Here is a 19,795-nt window from a genome sequence, read left to right as displayed (position 1 = left end):
TTTTATATTAAAACAAACACAATACATTAATATACTTTGTTGGCGACCTTTATTTTCACACTGAATAATAATAATAATAATAATAATTATAATAATCTATTATATCTATCTATAATGTATATAAACGAAAACATAAAAATTTTACGTGTCGTGATGTGGTCGCTCCCTATTTTTTGGAGTCATCAGAGCATTCTCATCCCACCTCCTATCCCTAAATTAAAAATTACACTAAAACTCACTATATTTTTTCTCTTCATTTCAATTAAATAATACTTTTTATACTTTTTTATCATTACCTTTTCTCTTTCCTTCACTCACAACCACTTTCAAAATATATTAAAAAATTATAGGGGGTGAACAGTAACTTTTCAAATATACAGAAAAATCACTACTTTCTCTAAAATATAAAAACTCTTCACTCACAACACCCTAAATCACTCACTAAATTATAAAAACACCCCTCACATAAAAAGAGGGGTGGGATGAGAATGCTCTCAGATTTGCTTGATTTTTAAATGAAAACTTCTCATGCATTTGACCCGAATTCACGTGTATAGCTCTTACCAAACCCAGATATTCCTTAAACGAGTTATAACATCTCATTAAAAATAAAATTATTTTCACCAAATTACAATAAATAAAATTAAACCCAAAAAATATATAAATAATAAAAACAACTAATATTAAACAGCTCGCGTAATACTGGGATTAAAACTAATTAATATATAATTGTGAATCACAGCCCAACAGGCGTTAAACATCTTACACGTCTTCCCACTTTGATCCCACTCACACACACACATTACTTAGTTTAGCCCTACAACCCCTGGCCCACACCAACTCTTCGACTCGACTCTAGTCAAGCCTTTTGTACTCCACCCAACCTCCTTCCATGCCTATTAATATCACATCCCGAACCTCTTATTCATTAAAGTTATATTATGTTGCTATTTTATTTTTCATAAACATTATATTAAACATTCCTTTATATTATTATATGTATGCCTTAGCTTGCCATACACCATTTAAAAACAATAACTGTATTAACTTTCCATCCAACTAAAATTCATGTAGAAACAATATCAAAGTTATATTTTTATACTTTCTCATTTCATATTTAAAAAACATTTTATAGTAATTTTTGAACTATTATTATTATTATGTTATATTTTAATAATCCAAACTATAGATTATCATCAATAAATTCGTACCAACAATTTGACTATCGTGAGCCATATTTTTCACTTTCATTAGTTAGTGCCATATTAATCTAACACGGAGGTACTTCTAGTGAACAATTAACTAATTTTTATCACAACATAAAATGTTTCAATTGTTTTAAAATAACAAATAATAATCTAGCTAAACATTTTGAACTATTATCTTAAGAATAAAATAATCTACTTAAATGAAAACACACGCACGCACGATGATTATTGAGTAACTCTCAATAAATTATAGAGAAAATATGATCTGAAAAGTCTCGTTACACATTACTCGTGTCTCTTGATGACACCGGCAGTTTCGACACACGTGCAACTTTTGATCAAGGTGACAAAAATTCAGTCGGTATCAGTTAGGTTCGTTACAGTACCTACATTAAAACCAAAAAAATAAATTACTTAAAAAAATCGTAAAACCCGAACATTTACGGTACCAATACTAAAAAAAATATAAAAAAACGTAAATTGAATATATTAATTTTTTTTTAAAAAAAGCGGCACCGACTGTGGTTTTTAAAAATGTTGAAAATTCAAATTCCAAAAATTGCAACGTTGGTTTGTTACTTATGACGCAAGCAAATTAATATAAACCCTGACCCGAAGCTAGCTCCAAGCCTCAGCTTCGTTCTCCGTCTTCTGAACTGAAGCTTTTGGTATGGACACATTTTCTCTCTTCCTGTATAAAGCCACTTTCTCAGGTCTAATAATAATAATAATAATAATAATATTGCTATGTTATTGTTATTGTCCCCATTAATAAACAAACTATATCTTCATATTCACATTCATAATTCATAAAATAAAATAAAAACCTAATTACTTTCATCGATTATATATACATACGGTCAATTGTTCATTCATCGATCTCGATTTTGACTTTGATCGGACTGTCTTCAGTTACCGATTGAACTTCAATTAACGAAATTGAGTTGAAGTTATCGAGTCAGGTGTTGTAATTCGTTATTCGCAAGTGTTTTTCATGTTTTTAGTGGCGGATTGTACGGAATTACGTAAGTTAATTAGGTTTTGAGTTAATTGATTAATTGATTGATTGAATTTTAATGTTATTATTGTTTATTGTAGATTATAATCTGGAGTTGTGAATCGATAATCATGGCGCAGAATTGGGAAGCTGATAAGATGTATGATTATTATTATTATTATTATTATTATTATTATTATTATTTTGAGTTTATTTGTTTGTAGGTTAGTGTTGATTATACATGAATATTTGCTAGTGTTTTTGATTGTTAAAGTTAAACCCTAGGGACTTGTAAATGTTTTGTGAATTGTAGTTTATTATTATTATTATTATTATTATTATTATTATTATTATTATTTTGAATTTATTTGTTTGTAGGTTAGTGTTGATGAAACATGAATATTTGCTAGTGATTTTGATTGTTAAAGTTAAACCCTAGGGACTTGTAAATGTTTTGTGAATTGTACTGAAATAAACTCGATGAGTCGGTTTTAGTTCGTATATAGGTTGATTTTGTAACCCTAACTTCATTGAAGTTAGGAGCTTTTACTTGTTTTATGTTTCTTTTGATTTTGTAAATCCAGACTAGTAGATTTGTGTGTAGCTTATCATTACTGATACATGAAAATTTGCTAGACTCGTAAATCTTTTGTGAATTGTGCTAAAATGAACTTGGTGAGTCGGTTCTGCTTTATATATAGGTTGATTTTGTAACCCTAACTTTATAGAAATGAGAAGCTTTTACTTTTTTTTATATGTTCACTTGTTACTGATACATGAGAATTTGCTAGTGATTTTGACGCTTATGAACTTGTTTTGTTGATCAGGACGGTAAATGTTATGTTCATTCTGTAGCTTAATTTTGTAACACTAACTTCGTAGAAATTGGAAGCTTTTACTTGTTATATGTTTCTTTTGATTTTCTAAATTCAGACTAGTAGATTTTGTTTGTAGCACAGTGTTACCGGCACATGAAAGTTTGCTAGTGATTTTGATTATTAAACCCTTGTGAACTTGTTTCTTGGTCAGGACGGTAAATCTTTTGTTCATTCTGTACAACTTAATTTGGTAACCCTAAGTTCATAGAAATCAGAAGCTTTTACTTATTCTATGTTTTAACTGTATGCGTTTTGATTGTGCTTTAGATGTTAATGTAGTTGCCAGTTTTAGCATAACAATCTATTAGATCGTATTAGTTATGAACTTGAAAACAAATCGTTTGTTTAGAACGATAAAGTTAGGTAATCTTTTCTTGGGATGCGGATCATTATTAGTATCATTGTGATTGCAACATGGATCAGATATTTCATGTTAGACGCATTGCACACATGCTTCAATAATATTTGTGATTGAAATGTGATCAAAAGCTTCAAAGTAACCTACTTTATGAACACGCGTTCTTAAGTAGTTGAAAGAATGTTGTTTTGTTAACGTTCGTGACGCGATAAAAATATACCATATTTGGGATGACAAGTTGGTGGTTTTGTCAGTATACGTGATTCATATTTAATTTATCATCTATCATATTCCTTTTTGATAGGCTGGATGTTTACATCTATGATTATTTATTGAAACGGAAGATGCACACGTCTGCAAAAGCTTTCATGACTGAAGGAAAGGTTGCTACAGATCCCGTAGGTATGTTGCTTATATCATTATATATGTTCAACAGTGTCTTAAATTGGTTTATTTTTTATAAACATGATGCACACAATGTAAAATATATCATATTAGTTGAGTATTAATTATTAATTTACAGCTATTGATGCTCCTGGTGGATTTCTGTTGGAATGGTGGTCTGTTTTTTGGGATATATTTATTGCAAGGACAAACGAAAAACATTCTGAGGCGGCTGCATCTTATATAGGGGTATATTTTTTGTTGGTCTTTACAATTACATTATTACCCTTGATATGAATCTTATTTTTGTTCTTTTTGAAACAAATGGCAGGCGCAACAAATGAAAGCGAAAGAGAATCAACAGCAGATGCAAATGCAGCAGATGCAGGTAATGCAGCAAAGGAACACATTACAAAGGAGGGATCCTAATCATCTGCCACTTGGTGGCTCTGTAAACGCTATGAGTACTGAAGGAATGATGGGAAAACCGTCTGTTAGTACACTAGGTGTGAAAATGCAAGATGAACCCATGAAATCGTCTCAATCTATGGTTTCTGATACCCTTTTGAAGTCAGCCACTAATCATCAAGGGTATATTATAAAAAAAATCTATCTTTTCTTTAGTTTACTTGCATAGATTGGCCGGTCTTCATGCTTCTGTTATTATTTTGTTGTTGATACAGCCTGTTGATACCTGGAAATACTTCAAATGTGTCTTCAACTTTGCAGCAGATTCAAGGGAGACCTCAGTTGAATTCGGTACATTTCTGTTATGGTGAAAGCTTTTATTTATTCTGCTTGTTACATTTTTTTGACTCATGAACTTCTACAAATTATAGGAAGTTAAGCAAGAAGTTAACATGGATAATACACAGAAATCGTTGGCTACAAATCCTTCATCAATTTATGGACCGGCAATTTTGCAGTCAAAGTCTGGACTTGGTGGTGCTGGTAATTTTTGTGAAGTCAGATTTTCAGTCAATGTTTGACCTTTTAAGTAATTTATTTGTTTGTTACATTTTGTTCCTTGTGAATCTCTCAGGATTGAACCAAGGTGTTACTGGGCTTCCATTAAAGGGCTGGCCTTTAACAGTAAGTAATCATGGTTTTCATTCGTCCATCTTATTTAATAATTTTATTTTAAGCTATTTTGATGATTGGTGTAAATGTGTTCTATAGGGAATCGACAATTTACGCCCCAATATGGGCTTGCAAGTACAAAGGCCGAATATGCAGAATCAAAATCAGTTCTATATGGCATCACAGCAGCAACATGCGTTAACTCACGCCCAAGCCCAATCCCAGGCTCAAGGTAACCTTGGAGCTTCACCAAATTATGGGCTTGTTGGAATACCGAGAGGCAATCTAACTATGAAAGATGGTCAAACCACAAGAAATGATGGATCCCCTGGTCAAATTAACTCACCTCAGGTTATTATTTTTCATTATGATTTATAATATTTACAATCATAAATGAAAATGCTTGAGAAATCATAAGAATTGAATATTTATGTAACAGACAAAGATGCCTCAGATGCAACAATCAACATCTCAACAGCAGGATCAGTTGCAGAATAACAGAAAAAGAAAACAACATTCTTCTTCCGGGCCCGCAAATAGTACCGGTACAGGTAATACAGCTGGTCCATCACCAAGCTCCCCAGCATCAGCGTATACACCAGGCGATGGATTAAACACCGCCAGCAGTTTGCAGCATGTGAACAGTGTACCAAAAAGCATGATGATGTACGGCTCAGATGGGGCCGGGGGCCTCACGTCTTCAACTAACCAACTGGTAAGCTAGTCAAAACGGGTTGGTCTGGTTGGGCCAACCTACTAACACTTAATCTGTCCATTTTTACGTCTAATAACTAAACAACATGCCAATTATGATTAGGATGATATTGATCATTTTGGGGATGTTAATTTGGATGATAATGTGGAATCTTTTCTGCAACAAGAAGGTGGAAATGATAGAGAAGTATATGGTACCATGAAGCACAAGACAGAGCCTTCAAAGGGTATTGATTCATCTTATCTGATTTACACATTGAAATTTATTATCATGCTTAAATAATTATTGTAAGATTATGTTATTGTAAGATTATGAAAGACTGAATTGCATTCTGAGTAGGTTACGTTACAATTTATAAACACGTACAAGGAAACCTTAATAAACTTAAGTGCACCTGTCGGATCAATACTAGAAACCCTAATCTGATATACATTCCAATATTTGTAACAGGTTTTTCTTTTGGGGAAGTTGGTTGTAGACGCGCAAGAAGTAAAGTCTTGTGCTGTCATTTTTCTTCAGATGGTAAGCTGCTTGCTAGTGCTGGTCATGACCAAAAGGTAAACTGCAATATTATTATTATACAACTATTGTTTATGTGACATTAAGTGAAGTTTAATAATTACTTGCTATATTCAGGCTGTTTTGTGGAACATGGACACCTTAAAAACCGAAAGCACACATGAAGAACATCAACTTTTAATTACTGATATTCGTTTTAGACCAAATTCGACCCAGTTTGGAACCACATCCCTTGATCATTCTGTGCGAATATGGGATGCAGCTAATGTAAGATTGCTATTTCTATTTTAACTTTCGTACATATCTAAATTGTTTTCCTAATTAATTAAACTCTTTATTTCAGCCAAGCTATTGTCTGCACGCACATACCACACACACTTCCCATATCATGTCACTAGATTTTCACCCGAAGAAGACGGATCTCTTTTGCTTCTGTGATGATGCAAATGAAATCCGTTACTGGAATCTCAACCCGTTTCAATGCACTCGTGTTTCTAAGGTTTGTCATGAGTTTTAAACTTTTCATATCATTTGAACTCTTTTAAGTTTTAATATATGAAGTTTTATAGTTTATGTTTCTGAGTGCAGCAAGGCGGTATCGCACAAGTAAGATTCCAACTCGGAAGTGGACAGTTGCTGGCAGCTGCATCAAATAAAGTTGTGTCAATCTTTGATGTTGAAACCGATAGACAAACTCATTCGTTGCAGGTACTTTATTATTTTTACGGTTTATTGGATGTGTTTACTCTCAATACAAAATAATTATGGTTTACTGGGTTTTCAGGAACATATGGGAAATGTTAATTACTTGAGTTGGGATGCGAACGGGGAATATTTGGCTTCTGTAAGCAACGATAGCGTGAGAGTGTGGTCTCTGGGGTCTGGTGAGTGCATTCACGAGTTCAATTCAAATGGAAACCAGTTCTATTCTTGTGTTTTTCATCCGAGTTATCCTGCTCTTTTGGTGATCGGTGGAATGCGCGTAAGTAAATTTCTATTTTTCTTTATTATTATTATTATTTTTTTTAAAACTTTTAAATAAAACGTTACAGTATTTTAAATATTGAATGTGTGACTAGTCTTTGGAGCTATGGAACATGGCTGAAAACAAGAGCATGACGGTTCAGGCTCATGATGACATAATTGCGGCTTTGGCACAGTCATCGGCTACTGGAATGGCTGCATCGGCGAGTCATGACAGTTCTGTTAAGTTATGGAAATAAAAGATATATGATATAGATAACATGGGAGGTATTTAATATTAAGACTTAAAACATATATAATATATATATGGTTAACAGTGTTATATGATCTTATATTATAAATGGTCTTGGCAGCAAAGTTGTTAGGAGTATTAGATTGTTTGTCTTGAGTCAAATGTACTTGTCACCGAGTTAACTCATGATCAGTTATAAACTTTGATATTTTCTTTTCTTATTTTCTTGATGCATAATGTTGTATTCTTAAGACGCAGCACCATTCATACTGAAATGCGACACTTTTTCGTCGTCTCTCCTAGCTATAAGCCTGTAACAATGCCTTTTTATTTCAACCGTGACACTTTTAAATGCATTAAACGTGTCGCTTTTGTTTGTTATGATATACAATAAAAGTAAATATTAAGTTTTACTTCAAATTCTCATCACAGAACAGTTACATTTAACATTAGAATTCCATGATCTTAAAACTAGCGACATGGCAAACAATTTCCATAGAAGTGAATCCAGCTTCGTTAGCCAAGAGGTTGAATTCTTTTGCGGTTCGCTCTTTGCCACCAGGGTTGGCAATTAGCATCATTATATCAGTATCGACGGCAACCTTAGAAACTTCATCACTATCGCCAATGTCACTTTCAGGGTCTGGAATGATTGCTTCCACCATCACCAGCTTACCGCCCTCTGGTAATGCTGCCTAACAGTTCTTTAGAAGCTTGGCGCAATAATTGTCACCCCAGTTAGAGGTGCACAAAAAGATCGAGTCCGAACTTGACCCGGTGTACCTGACCCAGAAGTGGTTCCTACCCGTACCCGACCCGCGTGTAGGACCAGGTATAAAATTTCTCCCCGAAACCAGAACCAGAAATACCCGGTCAAAATCCTAGCCTACCCGAAACCCGAAAAAAACCCGGAGGAACAGGTCAAAACCCAGTCAAATACCCGACTTTACCTGGACCCGGTTTGACTTTGGTTGACCATATGCGGAACCGGTTTCAAACCCAGTTCCGGGTTTAAAAAACACCCGATTTGTGCACGTCTAACCCCAGTCATGAAGTATCCACTAAAAGAAAGAAAAATCGTTGTAGCTATTAAATATAAGTTAATATTATTTGAACAAACATGTAATGATGTACCAACCTTCATGAAAATAACAAAATGTTGCATAAGTTCTAATCAACATTAACCCATGAACAAAACATGTTAAACCAACAACCATCACTGCAACTTTATCCAATTATGGAGATCTAAAGCAAAAAAAACAAAACATTTTGCTATTCAAATAACAATAAAACGAAAACGACACTTTTTGGGCGGGCCATGAGAACCCGAAAGTAAACCAAATAGTGCGGGTCAAGCCGGTGACGCTGACGGGGCAGGCGAGAAGGGAATCGGCGTAGTTGGAGCAGGCAGACGACCAACACTGTCAACTTTGTCCATTTGCTTAGGTGGTGGTCTTGCGGCTTTTGGAAGCAATCTCCCTTTCTTCTCAAACCACTCGGGCTTTAACAGAGCACGGAAACCAAGTTCATTGTAATATACTTTTCTCACGGAGCCACCGGCTGCTTCAACCGATTCTTTTGCACGAAACCGTCACTCTTGACACCTGTCAAAATGACGATGAAAGTTATAGTTGAGATAAATAAAACAATATGAGAAAAAGGATTATTATTATTTATTACCTCGAGATGAATTGGCCATTGTATGTGTTCAGCACCGCGGCCCATTAATCGAACTCCGTCTCTTATTTGTTTTCCGATTGCCCCGGTATCCTATTTAGAAAATAATAATGATAACTGATTACTTGATGTAAAAATAATATTGGATAAAAATAAATTGAATTGATACCTTTAAAGTTTTCATAGTGATTAGCTCGGAAGAGTCGATTTTCCCTGCGTTGATCAGCCTTGCAATCTTTCCCAAACCAACTGGCTGCAAAACAAATAAGTAGCGAAAATTAGTCAATTCATGAACTGTTCGGCAGGAGGTTCGTTTATTTATTAAAACGAACGAACATGAAAATCATGTATAGTTCGTTCATAAACGTTCGTTTATGTTGGTTTTACATCCGTTAGTTTATGTTAGTTAATTTATGTTTGTCTAAGCCATTTAACTATGTGATTTTGAAGTTTTTTTTAATAAATAAACAAGTATGTCAAGTAAATAAGAACCCATATCTATTTCCCGCTTCCACACGAAAAAGTAAAACACCCTAATTCGCCTTCTGCCAGCTTTTAAACAACTAACAGATGAACCATGTACTTTTAAACAACTAATTTAGACAGACATTACTGGATACTTAATGTTTCGTTTATGTTCATAAACTGTCCACTTAGAATGTTAACAAACGAACATAAACAAACAAAAACAAATTCATTTTCTTAATGTGCGAACATGAACAAGATAATCCATTCGTTTAAGTATTCATGTTCGTGTTTGTGTTAAACGAATGAACATGAACATGCCCATGTTCACGTTCGTTCGGTTCGTTTAGAATCCTACACATGCACAAACAACTAGTCATTCCAAGAGTAAAATTATTATTTTCTTTAATATAAACTGTTCAAATGGGATACTCAATAGTGTATAATATGTTACCAGCTAAACCGTCAATTATGCTAATTAGAGGATTTAATATTGGAGATAGTATTTGAATGATTTTATTATTTAGCATATGGACTGGAACTTGATAGTACTTTTGTCCCATCATCATGTTAACATGCTGATTTGGGCTCAACTACAATTATTAATAATGTTCAAGTTTATCCCGTTTCGTCCAAGGATTATAATCAGCATTGGTTTTTTCTAAATTGAGTTTGATAACATGTGTGAAATGTGAACAAGAATATAATTCTGGAATTAATACCAAGGCTTCCTTAAATTTAACTAATAATGGTATCTTCTCTCAATCTTAACACTACTTGTCAGTTGTCACACACCCCACATCCTTAAGACCTTAACTCACTATATGTTTGACTTTAAGAGTCAACATTGGTGCATTTGAACTACAATCTTTGTTGGATCTATAAATATCAAAATTGGTTAATTGATGCATATATCTACAGGTAGGTGCAGATTTTATTTAAACAAGTTTATCCATTATGAAATACTTGTTACAAAATCTGTGTCAAAAATGTCATTAAAATTATACATAGGTAGCTATAGAGTACAGTCTATGTTGTAATTATTATTAATCTTAAGTCATTTGATTATTTCTTTATAAAATGGCCCGTTCCATCCCGCTTTGACTTGATCACTTGAACCAAGTAGACATTTATTGAGTGGCCCGTTTTGATCAAGCCCAGTATGACCCGTTACCTAGGGATGCAAACAAGCCAAGCTGCTTGAACTCAGATCGATAAAAAGCTTCGAGCTAAGCTTTTGCGAGCTCAAGCCGAGCCCAAGCCTCAAATAAAGTTATCGAGCTCAACCCTTGTATGGGAATCTCATTTAGACTTGTTGAGCCTTAAAGAGCCTTGTGTGTTTTAAAGTTTTACGTCTTTTGGACTTAAGTATTAATATCATAAGGTACAAACAAGATCGAGTTGAGCTTTGGCTCGTTTGTGGTTGTTATCAACATATAAAAATGAATTAATTAATTAATAAAAAATAAACGAGCCGAGCCCGAGCTTGAACAAACAACTCATGACCCGAGCTCGGGCTCAACTTGTTTACACCCCTACAGTTACCCAACCCGCCTGTTTTGACAATCTCACTACGGATCAACTATGTCCTCGTAAAACCTAGAGTTGCAGAAGAACTTACAACAACACATACACACTCTACTGACAAAAGCACCAATACCATCTTCTTATTTTGTTAACAGTTAAACACTGTCTTCTTCTACCAATACCATTTCTTAAGCATTTTTCTTTTAACTGTCACACGAATGATTCCTATTACATTTATATAATCAAAGTGTTTCTTCAGGGATCTAGATCTATTTGAATAGCAGTCTTTGTTGATCATATGTATTGATTTGATTATCAAAATTGTTGCAGTTACCTACCTACATGTAGGTTCAGATTTTGCTTTAACCAATATGTAACTAATAGTTACAACATCTATGCCAAAAATTCATAAAAACTATGCACATGTAGCTATAGTTAAAAGACTCCTGGTTTTAGGCTGTGCTGTATATGTTGTTGTTATTAATCTTAACTCATTTGATACTTTCTTTCTAAAATAGTTCGTTCCATCCCACTTTGACCTCAACCATGTAAGCATTTGTTTTGACCAAACCCGGCATGAGCCGTTACCCAACAAATTTGCAAAGCAACTGAGAGAGAGAGAGAGAGTAGTAGACTCTGAAAATACTACTACTACTACTACTAATAATAATAATAATAATCACTGAGCAGCCAAATTGATATCTCAAGGCTATGTGTAGTGGAGGGGCTACAAAATAGGGCGTTTTGTGCCATGTGCCGCCCAGTCAGCAAAGAGTGAGTTTTTGTATTAGGGGATGTGTAGTGGTGTTGTAGCCAATATATATATGTATATATATCACACACATTTGAATATAATAATAATGGTGTACGTAGTGGGCGACAAATAAGCCCAAAATGGGGGGATTTGTGTTTTGAACCCCCCCCCCCCCCGGCGGGCGACAAAGGGGTGAAATGTGTGTGGGGGTGGGGACGAATTCTTGTCGCCCTGTTTGTGTGTGTATATTTATTATTATAATATATGTGTGTGTGTGTATTTATTATTATAATATATGTGTGTGTGTACATATAGGGCTACAATACCATGACACCTATAAAACAAAAACCCACCGTTTGCTGACTGACAGCCGGGCAACTATTTGTCGCTCTTCTCTTCTGCTTCTCTTTCTGATTATTATTATTATAATAATTGATTGTGTGATATATATATATATATAAGGCTACAACACCATTACACCCCAAAAACAAAAACCTACCATTTGCTGACTGGACGCCACATGGCGCAAAACGCCCGCGATAAATAGTAATCCCCCCCCCAACCACAAAAAAAAAATGGTGTTCACCTCCAAATTCGCCCACTACGGATGGCCTAATACGAGCTACCTAAACTAAACTATCTATGAGCTTGAAATTGAAATTAATAAAAAAACTGGCTGACCTGAAACTCAAGACTAAATGGATTATTAAAGCCTCTTTTGGGCATCCTAAGCCTCAAGGGAGTCTGGCCGCCTTCGAACCCGAACTTATGAGTCCCTCTTGCCTTCTGGCCCTTATGCCCACGACCCGCAGTCTTACCTTTACCCGACCCGATTCCACGACCCTTTCTTGTCTTCTGCTTCGTTGCACCCTTGTTGTCCCTCAAATCATTCAAACTCAGTAAGCTAAATCCATGGCTGTGTTGTATTCTCGCAGGAATTGATGGTGCGCTGGTGGTTTTCAAGATTGTTCTCAACATTTTGATAAATCAAATTAGAGAGAGATGGTGAAGAACATCGATTATTATTATTATTATTATTATTATTATTATTATTATTATTATTACTATTATTATTCAATCAGGTTGGTTAGGTTAGAGTTAGACTGAGTGACTCACTCAGTCCACTAATTGGGCTTAACATAAATATATGTTGTTGGGCTTTTTTTTTTCCTTTTTTGTATACTTATACCTAGAGGTAGAGGTAAAGCCGATTGGCTTAAGATAAATATATTTTATGTGTTTCAAATTGTTGTTTGATATATCAAAAGGCTCTGCTCTAAATAAGTGTTTATATTAAATATGTATTTCAAAAAAGATTCGTTGGATGATGGCTATAAACCTGTGGGTAGCCACACAACCACTGCCAAGTGCCATACAGACACATGTGCACAAACACTAATATTCGAGTATACAAAAAAACCCAGTTCGGGTATGCAAAAAATCCAGGTTTCGGGTATAACTAGAATCATGTTTCGGGTATTATCGGGTTTAGAATATTGGGTACGGGTTTGAGTTTGGGTTTCAGCATTGAAAGTCACACCCTATCCGTACCCTACGGGTAAGGTCGGGTTCGGGTTCAACATTGAAAGTCATACCCTATCCTTACCCTACGAGTAAGGTCGGGTTCGGATTCGGGAATTAAAAACTCAGGATTAAGAAAAACCGGTTTCGGTTTTTTATCGTGTCCGGTTCCGGGTTCGGGTTTTTTGTGCACCTCTATGACTCACTGAGTCCACCAATAAGGTTATGTTGTTGTCCAATGTGCACAGTTACGAGCCGGGGTTTATATCGGGGATTCAATATTGTTTGGTTTATACGAAACCGAGTTTCAACATTCCAGAAACATTTGTGTAGGTCCTACAAAAGTTTTCACGTCAAATGGGTTTAGTTAAGAGGTCCAAACGGTTTTGTAAAACAGATTTACTGCTGTTGTCCTAACCAGGACATCGTTTCAGGGTCTTAAACATTTTATATTTGTCTGGGTTTTGGACAGAAGTTGGATAACATCATAATTGATTTTGTGTAATAATTCTAGAATTATCTGAATTCGTTTGATACGGTTTTATGGATTTTGTATAAATAAAGCAGTGCTTTTCAGCAACCAGGTTAGTCGTTTGTAGATGTTTCGGAGCATTAACCAATTTATTTGGACATGATTTTTTTGTGTGGAGTTGGTTCATATCATAAACTATTTTATGTATTTTTTGTAGTATTTTATGAATTCATTTGTCGTGGTTTTATGGATAATGTATCAATAAAATAGTGATTTCAAGAAATGTGCTTAATTATGACGTAACGAGTCAAAAGCATATACGTGAGTAACCAAATTCCGCACTAATTTATAATGTAACGTTATTTTTAAATTTCGAGTGTTACAACGTTAAAACTGATTTGCTAAGTTTGAGTTAATGACTTTTATTAGGTCAAGCTGCAAAGAGCAATTTAACCAAAACCTTTTAAATCACCGAAAATGCCTTTGGTTATCGATGCAGTTGCCGAAAACATATTTGTGCAACCAATATTCAGTTTTGCACTTTGATCAGATTAGTCTTGGGTTTAATATGATGTTTATATTCGTTTATGCAGTAGGTGCTTGATAATTTATTATTTAAACAAATGAAATGTGTATAATTTGTCATGGTATATGGCACATCAGCCAAAATAAAGCAGACAACAACTACACATGCATACTGTTTATATACTACCTAATCATTGTTGACAAACAAATTGTTTATAAACAATTAACAATTTTGGACGACCATTTCCACCCGTAAAGTATGTGGATTGTGGAGGCAACCCAAATATTCAACATCTTTCATGGCACCATTTATAGTTTTATACCTATTATGGACCCCAAGAAAAAAACATGTTGAATGACAAAAATGCGCTTAACTGTGAGCCATAACAACCTTGATGAACATAAGCTAACCTTTGTGTCTTTTATATCAAGTGTTGCATTGAGGCCATGCTTAATTTCCATTTCTTCTTTCATACTCAGAGCACGGTCTACAAACTGGAAAAGCATAGTCATTACAAGCAACATATATGCCACCATTTTCAGCGAGACCAACTGACCAAGTGTGCCACCACATGTTTGACATATTTGCCCATTTGTATTCATTCTTCAACGGCTAGGGCTGCAAACTCAAGATCCAACAAACAAAGGCTTTTTAGACTTGAAATAATATGATTTAATTCATATAATGGAATAAATCTTCATTTTTTAACACCTAAACCTTACCACATTATCATTTTGAGCCGGTTCAACAGGTGGTGCAGTCTTCGGCCCCTAAGACCTCAAACTTTTTTTCAATAGGATTGGTTTCGCTATCTAAAATGGGGTTGTGACGCAACTTGTTGCTTATCTACCTGCCACTTTATTGTAATCAGTTCATGTTTTTAATGGCCAAAAAAATTGTCTAATAAAAAAACACTACAGTAAGCATCAACAGTAACACAAGATCCAAATCTAACTCATTTATTCTTTTGATAGTGAAGAATGGAGATGAAAAATCATGTCTTATTCTCACTAACTCATTTCTTACAAGGGATCCAACCATTAATCATGTGTTTGCCTGCATATTTTTAATGATTAAAGAAGAAACATATATATATATATGATAATAAACATTGGAATTTTATGAAGGATCCCAAGAGAATCAGTCAGTTTTTTATAAAAAAATAAAAGAAAAAAGAGAAGAAAGAGTTAGTTTAGCAAGAATACTATAATAAACAGTCAATTTTCTCGTCGTCTTTCCTAGCTATAAGCCTGTAACAATGCTTTTTTATTTCAAACGCGACATTTTTAATAGTTTTCTCCTGCACAACAACTTTTTAAACCATTTCCGGTTGACAGACCAAGATAAATGCATGAAACGTGTCGCTTTTGTTTATTATGATATACAATAAAAGTAAATATTAAGTTCTTTATCCTCATCACACAACAATTACATTCAACATCAAGTTTAAACATTCTTGTAGAATTCCATGATCTTAAAACTAGCAACCTGGCAAACAATTTCCATAGAAGTGAATCCAGCTTCGTTGGCCAAGAGGTTGAATTCTTTTGCGGTTCGCTCTTTGCCACCAGGGTTAGCAATTAGCATTATTATATCAGTATCGACGGCAACCTTAGAAACTTCATCACTATCGCTAATATCACTTTCAGGGTCTGGAATGATCGCTTCCACCACCACCACCTTACCGCCCTTTGGTAATGCTGCCCAACAGTTCTTTAGAAGCTTGGCACAATAATTGTCACCCCAGTCATGAAGTATCCACTAAAAGAATGAAAAATCATTGTAGCTATTTAACTAGAAATTATTATTATTTAAACAAACATGTAATGATGTACAAACCTTCATGAAAATAACATCTCCTTTAGGAACATTTTGGAACATATCTCCACCAACATGCTCCACACCTAGTCAAGAACATCCAATAAATTATCATCAATTAGACCGAGCTAAAGAGGACAATTTTAACGAGAGTGTCATAACCGAGTAGGTTGGGGCAACACAAACACCTTTCTACCCTTACTTTGATTTTAATAAAAAAAACATTGAATTTGATTGTTAGCTCACTGAAGAGGTAGGTCCCAGCAGAGCCCAGTTGGACCCGCAAGACTCACCTTAAACAGGGAAGTCTGCGCAGAGACCAACTGGATCCGCAGAACCAACCATGCTCAGAGACGTGACGTCCTTACGCGCAGTACGCAACTGGCCCCGCAGGAAATGCCTCCCAATGGTGAAGGACTCCGCCTGTCCCCGCAGCCTCGGATACAAGCCATTAGGGAAGGCCACCCGCGCAGCATGGCTACACGCACAAGGCACTTAGCTCTCGATCATTCAGTGTCACCTGAAGGAATGAGCCAAGCCGGGAGCAATCCCGCACAGAGGCGGGAGGGGGAATACTCCCGCCCAAGCCAGTCCGTATACTGAAGGATCTTTTACTGTACCTGACGAGGTATGGGCGAAAGATCTGATCAGAGATACGACAGCTCACTGATACAGTATGGCGAGCAGCATGCTCCTGTACTGTATCACTATTAGCCGCTGCTACTCACCAACTACTGTCATACCACGTGCGTAGCCGGCAGTTGGTGGAAAGGGAATGGTACACAGCAGGCCTGGTCACTATCAGCCGCTGCCTACCCACCAACTACCAGCAGGGCACGTGCGTAGGCTACTGTTGATGAACAGGAACACTGTAGCAGCCGGCCATACCTCCTTGGAAACCTACCTTCGGCTATAAATACCCTAAATGGTATGATCATCTGGACACATTACATTATCACATTATCATCATAATATACCTGATATCTGCTCTAGCAATCTCTTAATATACTTTTATATTTAAAGAGCAATCTAGTCTGATTCTCACGCCGGAGGGTGGTCACAAGGAGGAACCCCCCCCCCCCTTCTCAGTGACGAGCTCACGGTGTCTGTTTTGCAGGTTATCAGAAGAACCATCTTCCAAGGGTCTAACCCCTCGTGGGAAACAGCTATCCCACCCCCAGGTTACCAGTAATCTGCCCGGGGTCTGGTTAGTGTTTCTTCACTCACCCAATGCCGTCTGTTTCGTTGAGTAATCGACGCCTATACATGATTTTTACAACTATGTGTATAACAATGATAGTAGTTGTGTGTGTTTATGAAATTGAATATACCTTTGTATGGAGGTGCATCCTTAATGACATGGGGTTGGTCAAAGTTTATCCCCTTAATGTCAGGATACTTAGAAACAATAAGCTCAAGATTAGCACCCAAACCACCACCAACATCTACCAACTGTTTGACACCTTCAAATCCCTTGTACTTCTCAAGAATCATCTTCATCACTATTCTTGTGTTGTCATACATGCACTTGTTAAACACCTCATTGAATCTATTGTCTTTTGCAGGATACTCAAATGCATTCATTCCATGAGCCCTGTCAAATGGGACGCCTCCGTCAGTAACTGCGTCTTTCAGGTGATACCTGCCCCATATATATATAATATGATGATTAAACTTAGCATCCCATATAAAAAAAATACTGTTTATAACCTCCTATCAATAATCGGTTTATCCAAGACAAAGTTGACACAAGTAAAATTAAAGATATTAGATAGACAAGTAAAATCATATCATATGTGTGGTAGTCAAGAATTTATAATAACATTAATAGTTTTGTAATCATGATGTTTAGGTGATTTGCATCAAAAGCAAGACACATCTATCTTTGAAATTCTATACAATATTATTTTCTTATAACTTTAAAGACAATAGCATGTAATGATGTTACAACATGTGCTAAATAAAATAAAGTAATAAACTAATAATAACTATAATTATATGAAATGTAAGCATATCAAAATGTGAGTATGCCATATAGAATAATAAAATTGTGTCTTGAATACATAGACAAAAATGTAAAACTATGTTACCCTTTTGGTGAGATTACCATAATCTTCTAGGCTTCTAGCTACTAAATTTAGAAGTTGGACAAAAAGCGCCAAGCGAAATTCAAACTCGAGCTTGACTTGTTTATTTAAGAGATATTAAGTACAACTTTTTTTATGCTTTATGACTAAATCTTGAGCTCGGCACATGAGAAATGTTCGACTATTTTATTATTAACTATTATATGAGTTAAGTTATTCTAAAAAAGGGACAAAATTAAAATGATGAGAAATATTTATGATCATAAAAAAAACTAAAAAAAAGTAAATCATAACTAAAAAAAAAACACACAATGATGCTTTACTTATATTATACTCTAAATGATAAATGATGATTTCTATCTATTTGACTTCTAAAAAGGGTTTTTGTTTTGATTCAAACAAATTATACCAAACACGTTTACTTTTTTTTCAATGTCTAGCTATTATACAAATCAAGCTAGCATGAACTCTCTTGAGATTTGAGGAGGCGCATTGGAGTAATTTCAAGTTCTTGTAGTCTTTTATTTTGTTTTGGTTTGTTTATTCGTGTTTGATGGTTTGTTCAATAGCGTCTCGCTAGTTTGCCTTTGGTTTAATAAATTGCCATCTTTCATAAAAAAAAATTAACAAAGAATTAAGGATTACATACTTCAATATAAATTATCTATAACAAGATACCAATGGGACTCCTAGCTTTATTTATAAAATTAGATAAATATGGTAATAATTTAGTTATTTTAAATGGCATTTAATGCATTAGCCATTTATATAAACAAACGTTTATACTAAAACAACTTGGTTGACATGTTATCTCATGTCATATTGGTTATGATCATGTGTAAAGAAGTTAGAAGCTAGATATAAGACCGTAAATATAGATAACTAACCAGCAATCAACGAGTACTTTATCATAGATAAGGTGAAGCACTGAAGCATGAGACGTCCCGTCTTGCCTTCGGACATAATTATTAGACAATTTTGTCATGCCATACAAGTTCTTAGAATTCCCATGCTCATCCTTGACTACACTTGATGTAAGAACCGAGTGTCTAGCTAGAAACCGAAGAATCCGTTCAATTAATGCTGGTGTTTCATGGGTTTGTCTAGGAAGACTAGAAGCAAGATCAAAACACGAGAACTGGGCACCAGGAGTCTTCGCCATGATCTCAAAGAGATCGAGTTCTATAGCCGTTTTAACGACCATAGGAAGAACCATACCCCCGGTTATTTGATTCACTTGAAGTAGCCCTTCCTCTTCTTCGGACATTTTGTAATCTTCTTGTGACAAGTTCATGGTTGGATCAAAATCTCAAATGAACAATGTCTATTGGTGAATCTTAGTTTTGATTTTGAAATGATATTTGTGTGAAGAGGTATGTACCCGCCTCAACACCAATCAAGGCGGGTCAACCCGCAAGATAAAGACATTATGAAGGCACAAAGCCAAAACCCAGGCGCATGGCGCATACAAAACATGCTCAGGCATCATATGCTCGCGCATCACATATGCGCGCGGCGCATATCGCATGCTCTTGCACATCACATATGCTCGCGCGTCACATATGCGCGTGGCGCACCAGCGCGCGGCGCATA

The 19,795-nt window shown here is 35.3% G+C and overlaps 2 protein-coding genes and 1 pseudogene across 3 annotated transcripts; 1 reads left to right on the top strand and 2 right to left on the bottom strand.

Moving 5' to 3' along the window:
* Positions 1-2,143: 2,143 nt before the first annotated feature.
* Positions 2,144-7,565, top strand: LOC143531405 (transcriptional corepressor LEUNIG_HOMOLOG-like). Its single transcript, XM_077026713.1, has 17 exons — positions 2,144-2,233; positions 2,307-2,365; positions 3,746-3,843; positions 3,965-4,074; positions 4,157-4,416; positions 4,509-4,584; positions 4,665-4,776; positions 4,868-4,917; positions 5,005-5,256; positions 5,345-5,620; positions 5,723-5,846; positions 6,071-6,177; positions 6,257-6,406; positions 6,483-6,638; positions 6,728-6,847; positions 6,924-7,121; positions 7,219-7,565. The coding sequence occupies exons 2-17, from the start codon at positions 2,337-2,339 to the stop codon at positions 7,360-7,362; spliced, it is 2,262 nt and encodes a 753-aa protein (XP_076882828.1). The 5' UTR covers positions 2,144-2,233; positions 2,307-2,336; the 3' UTR covers positions 7,363-7,565.
* Positions 7,566-8,571: 1,006 nt separating this feature from the next.
* Positions 8,572-12,756, bottom strand: LOC143531374 (uncharacterized; annotated as a pseudogene). The gene is made up of 4 exons (XR_013135014.1): positions 12,460-12,756; positions 9,202-9,285; positions 9,036-9,125; positions 8,572-8,959 (listed from the first exon to the last, which is right to left on the bottom strand). The product of XR_013135014.1 is annotated as an uncharacterized LOC143531374 (transcript).
* Positions 12,757-15,688: 2,932 nt separating this feature from the next.
* Positions 15,689-19,534, bottom strand: LOC143531354 (caffeic acid 3-O-methyltransferase-like). The gene is made up of 4 exons (XM_077026669.1): positions 19,090-19,534; positions 17,447-17,757; positions 16,137-16,201; positions 15,689-16,058 (listed from the first exon to the last, which is right to left on the bottom strand). Exons 1-4 carry the CDS (start codon positions 19,494-19,496, stop codon positions 15,744-15,746), a joined length of 1,098 nt encoding a protein of 365 aa, XP_076882784.1. The 5' UTR covers positions 19,497-19,534; the 3' UTR covers positions 15,689-15,743.
* Positions 19,535-19,795: the final 261 nt, after the last annotated feature.

The sequence above is a fragment of the Bidens hawaiensis genome, unplaced genomic scaffold (genome assembly GCF_021521415.1).
Source record: "Bidens hawaiensis isolate Kalapana, Puna unplaced genomic scaffold, B.hawaiensis_p1.1 tig00009159_1, whole genome shotgun sequence".
Taxonomy (NCBI): Eukaryota; Viridiplantae; Streptophyta; class Magnoliopsida; order Asterales; family Asteraceae; genus Bidens; species Bidens hawaiensis.
Note: the sequence above shows the minus strand (reverse complement) of the source record. Positions and strands in the feature narration are given on the sequence as shown.